Below are 3,921 nucleotides of genomic sequence, written 5' to 3' on the forward strand. Positions count from 1 at the left end.
TATCCCTAGTGGCAACAGCACATCCACAACCTTAGAACTTTCTGCCACTGTCCCAGATTTAATGGAGGCATGAACCCACTATCGAGCATAAATACTCCCTCTTGGAGTTACAAGTATCAACTTGGCCAGAGCCTCTACTAGCAACGGAGAGCATGCAAGAACATAAACAACTCATATATGATAGATTGATAATCAACTTGACATAGTATTCAATATCCATCGGATCCCAACAAACACAACATGTAGGATTACAAATAGACGATCTTGATCATGATAGGCAGCTCACAAGATCGAACATGATAGCACAATTAGGAGAAGACGACCATCTAGCTACTGCTATGGACCCATGGTCCAGGGGTGAACTACTCACACATCGATCCGGAGGCGATCATGGCGATGAAGAGTCCTCCGGGAGATGATTCCCCTCTCCGACAGGGTGCCGGAGGCGATCTCCTGAATCCCCCGAGATGGGATTGGCGGTGGCTGCGTCTCTGGAAGGTTTTCCGTATCGTGGCTCTCGGTACTGGGGGTTTCGCGACGAAGACTATATGTAGGCGGAAGGGTAGGTCAGGGGGTGTCACGAGGGACCCACACAACAGGGCCGCGCGGCCAAGGCCCAGGCCGCGCCGCCCTGGCGTGTCGTCGCCTTGTGGCCCCACTTCGTTTCCTCTTCGGACTTCTGGAAGCTTCGTGGAAAAATAGGCCCCTGGGCGTTGATTTCGTCCAATTCCGAGAATATTTCCTTACTAGGATTTCTGAAACCAAAAACAGCAGAAAACAACAACTGGCTCTTCGGCATCTCGTCAATAGGTTAGTGCCGGAAAATGCATAATAATGACATGTAATGTGTATAAAACATGTGAGTATCATCATAACAGTAGCATGGAACATAAGAAATTATAGATACGTTTGGGACGTATCAGTCGCTTCATCCCCCGACTCGGTGACAAGACCACGCCACTCTATCGTCTCCTGGAGAAATCGGAATCGTTCGAGTGGACGAACGAAGCGCAGAAGGCCCTGGAAGAGCTCCAACACGCCGTGAGAAACGCTCTTGTCCTCGCGGCCCCGCTCCCACAAGAAACCATGCTGTTGTATGTTGCCGCGTCCAATCGCGCGATAAGTGCGGTCATGGTCGTCGAGCGCCAGGAGGAAGGAAAAGACCAGCTAATACAAAGCCCAGTCTACTACATCAGCGAGGCCTTAATCGAGTCAAAGCAGCGGTACCCGCACTACCAAAAGCTGGTATACGCAGTACTTAGGGCCCAGCGGCGACTGGCCCCTTACTTCCACGAGCATCCCATCAAGGTGGTTGCCTCAACGCCACTCGCCGACATCATCCGCAACCGCGATGTAACCGGCCGGATCGCCAATTGGGCAGGCGAACTCGGCGTTCACAACATCACGTACGAGTCACGCCATGCTATCAAATCCCAAGCGCTCGCCGACTTCCTCGCCGATTGGGAAGAGGCCCAGCAGCCGAGCTCCCCGGCGGACCTCAAGCATTGGACACTACACTTCGACGGCTCCAAGAACCTCGAGGGAGCAGGAGAAGGGGTCGTCCTCACTTCGCCTAAAGGCGACATCGTGAGATACATCCTGCAACTCCGATTCGAGCCCTGCACCAACAACATGGACGAGTACGAGGCACTCCTCCACGGCATGCGCATCGCAAAGGAGATGGGCGCAACACGACTGCGTTGCCTCGGCGACTCCGACCTCGTCGCCAGCCAGACGTCCGGCACCTGCGACGCCACCGACGCCAACATGATCGCCTACAAGCGAGCGGTCGACCAGGTCGGCGCCAGCTTCGCCGGCCACGTCGTCGAGTGGGTCGACATGCGCAAGAACGAACAAAGCAAACGCACTGGCCATGCTCGGGTCCAAGCGACTCCCACCCCCTCCAGGCGTCTTCCTCGACATCCTCAGTCACTCATCGGTGCGCGTGCCACGGGAGATCGACATCGCCGAACCACCCGCACCCGACTCCGCCCTAGTCGCACTCGCCTCCGACACTGGGGACTGGACAGAAACGTACTTAGGCTACCTCGAGCGCCAGGTACTGCCGATGGACGAAACGGAGGCACGCGCGCTCGTGCGCCGTTGCAAGTCCTTCACCATCATCAACATTGAGCTCTACAAGCGCATCATCTCCGGAGTATTACAGCGGTGCGTCACCACCGACGAAGGCCGCAAGATTCTGCGCGACATCCACGCAGGCGACTGCGGCCACCATGCAGGTGCACGCTCGATCGTCGCCAAAGCCTTCCGGCACGGCTTTTATTGGCCAACAGCCCACGAAGATGCAGTCGACCTCGTCCGCGTGTGTGCTGGATGCCAGAAGTACGCGAGTCAATCGCACATGTCGGGCTCGGCGCTAAAAACCATACCCCTCACTTGGCCATTCGCCGTCTGGGGCATGGACATGGTGGAGAAATTCAAGACAGCCCCCGGCGGGTACACTCACCTCCTAGTCGCTGTGGACAAATTCACTAAATGGGTGGAGGCAAAACCCATCAAGAAGTGCGACGGCAAAACAGCCACCAAGTTCCTACGGGAGTTGATCTACCGCTACGGCTACCCTAATAGCATCATCACGGACAACGGCACTAACTACGCCAAAGGGGAAATGGCCGACTTCTGCGAAGACAAATGCATCCGACTCGACCTCGCGTCAGTCGCACACCCCGAGTCGAATGGGCAAGCGGAAAGGGCGAACCAGAATATCCTCCACGGAATCAAACCGCGACTGGAGGTACCCCTGGAGCGTGCGGCCGGATGCTGGGCAGAAGAACTCCCATCCGTACTCTGGGGCATTCGCACAACACCGAACAGGTCAACTCGCTTCACGCCCTTCTTCCTGGTGTACGGCGCCGAAGCTTTCATGCCCACCGACATCGCCTACGATTCACCACGGGGCGCCAACTACGCTGAAGAAGCAAACGAACGCGCTCGGCAAGACGATGTCGACCTCCTCGACGAGGCACGAGACCTCGCACTCTCCAGAACGGCCATTTACCAGCAAGGCCTTCGCCGCTACCACAGTCGCCGCGTCCACGGTCGATCCTTCCAAGAAGGCGACCTCGTCCTTCGGTTAATCCAGGACGAGAAAGGCATGCACAAGCTTCCCCCCCTTGGGAAGGACCGTTCGCCGTCAGCCGCGCACTCGGCAATGACGCCTACTACCTCACCGACGTTCGCAAAGATGACAAATGTGAGCCACTCACCAGGGAAGTCGAGCGCCCCTGGAACATCAACCTCCTCCGTCAGTTCTACACCTAGAGAAGGCATGTAAGCAACACCTGAATATCAATAAAAATTGCATGTTGCCTCAATCGCATTCGCCGACCGTCTCGCCATCACTCGCCACACGAACATATCTCCCATCTCACCACCATGAGCCCAGTCGCCAAACCGCGCGACTCGGGGACTGGGAGACCTTCGGTTGCTGCTGCTGGCAGAGCAATCCAAGTTCAACCAAGTAGCTCGGCTAACAAGGGCACGACAGGCAAACCGGTCGCAAGACCAGGTCCGGCCAGCCCCGCGTCCCTTACGCCGTCAAGCGAAAATGGCGACTGGATCCTCCAGCAGGGTCGCTCGCCCGACCAGCCCTCAGGGTCCAGCAACCGTACAGTGCTACGCTATACAGCACACAAACGCCCTCCTCTACCTTAGGCAGGTGACTTGAAAGGCTAAGTACTTCGACCAGGGACTCCGCAAAACGGACCCGCGGCTCGCAAAGGAACAACGCCACACCAAGAACCCCTTTGGAGTCGCCAAGCGACTGGCTCACCGAGCCACGACGAGAGGCACGCTACACAAACAGCGCAAGGCAAACGACCCACTCCTCCACCCGTGAGGCTGCTATTCGCACTAAATGACTACGTACTGCGACTGGGGACGCCCAGCTCGACAAGGAAA

General features: G+C 56.8%; 1 protein-coding gene across 1 annotated transcript; it reads left to right on the forward strand.

Moving 5' to 3' along the window:
• Positions 1 to 1,131: 1,131 nt before the first annotated feature.
• On the forward strand, positions 1,132 to 3,295 carry LOC127315176 (uncharacterized). Its single transcript, XM_051345690.1, has 4 exons — positions 1,132 to 1,245; positions 1,414 to 1,864; positions 1,908 to 2,240; positions 2,295 to 3,295. Exons 1-4 carry the CDS (start codon positions 1,132 to 1,134, stop codon positions 3,293 to 3,295), a joined length of 1,899 nt encoding a protein of 632 aa, XP_051201650.1.
• Positions 3,296 to 3,921: the final 626 nt, after the last annotated feature.

The sequence above is a fragment of the Lolium perenne genome, chromosome 7 (assembly GCF_019359855.2).
Source record: "Lolium perenne isolate Kyuss_39 chromosome 7, Kyuss_2.0, whole genome shotgun sequence".
NCBI classification, from domain to species: Eukaryota; Viridiplantae; Streptophyta; class Magnoliopsida; order Poales; family Poaceae; genus Lolium; species Lolium perenne.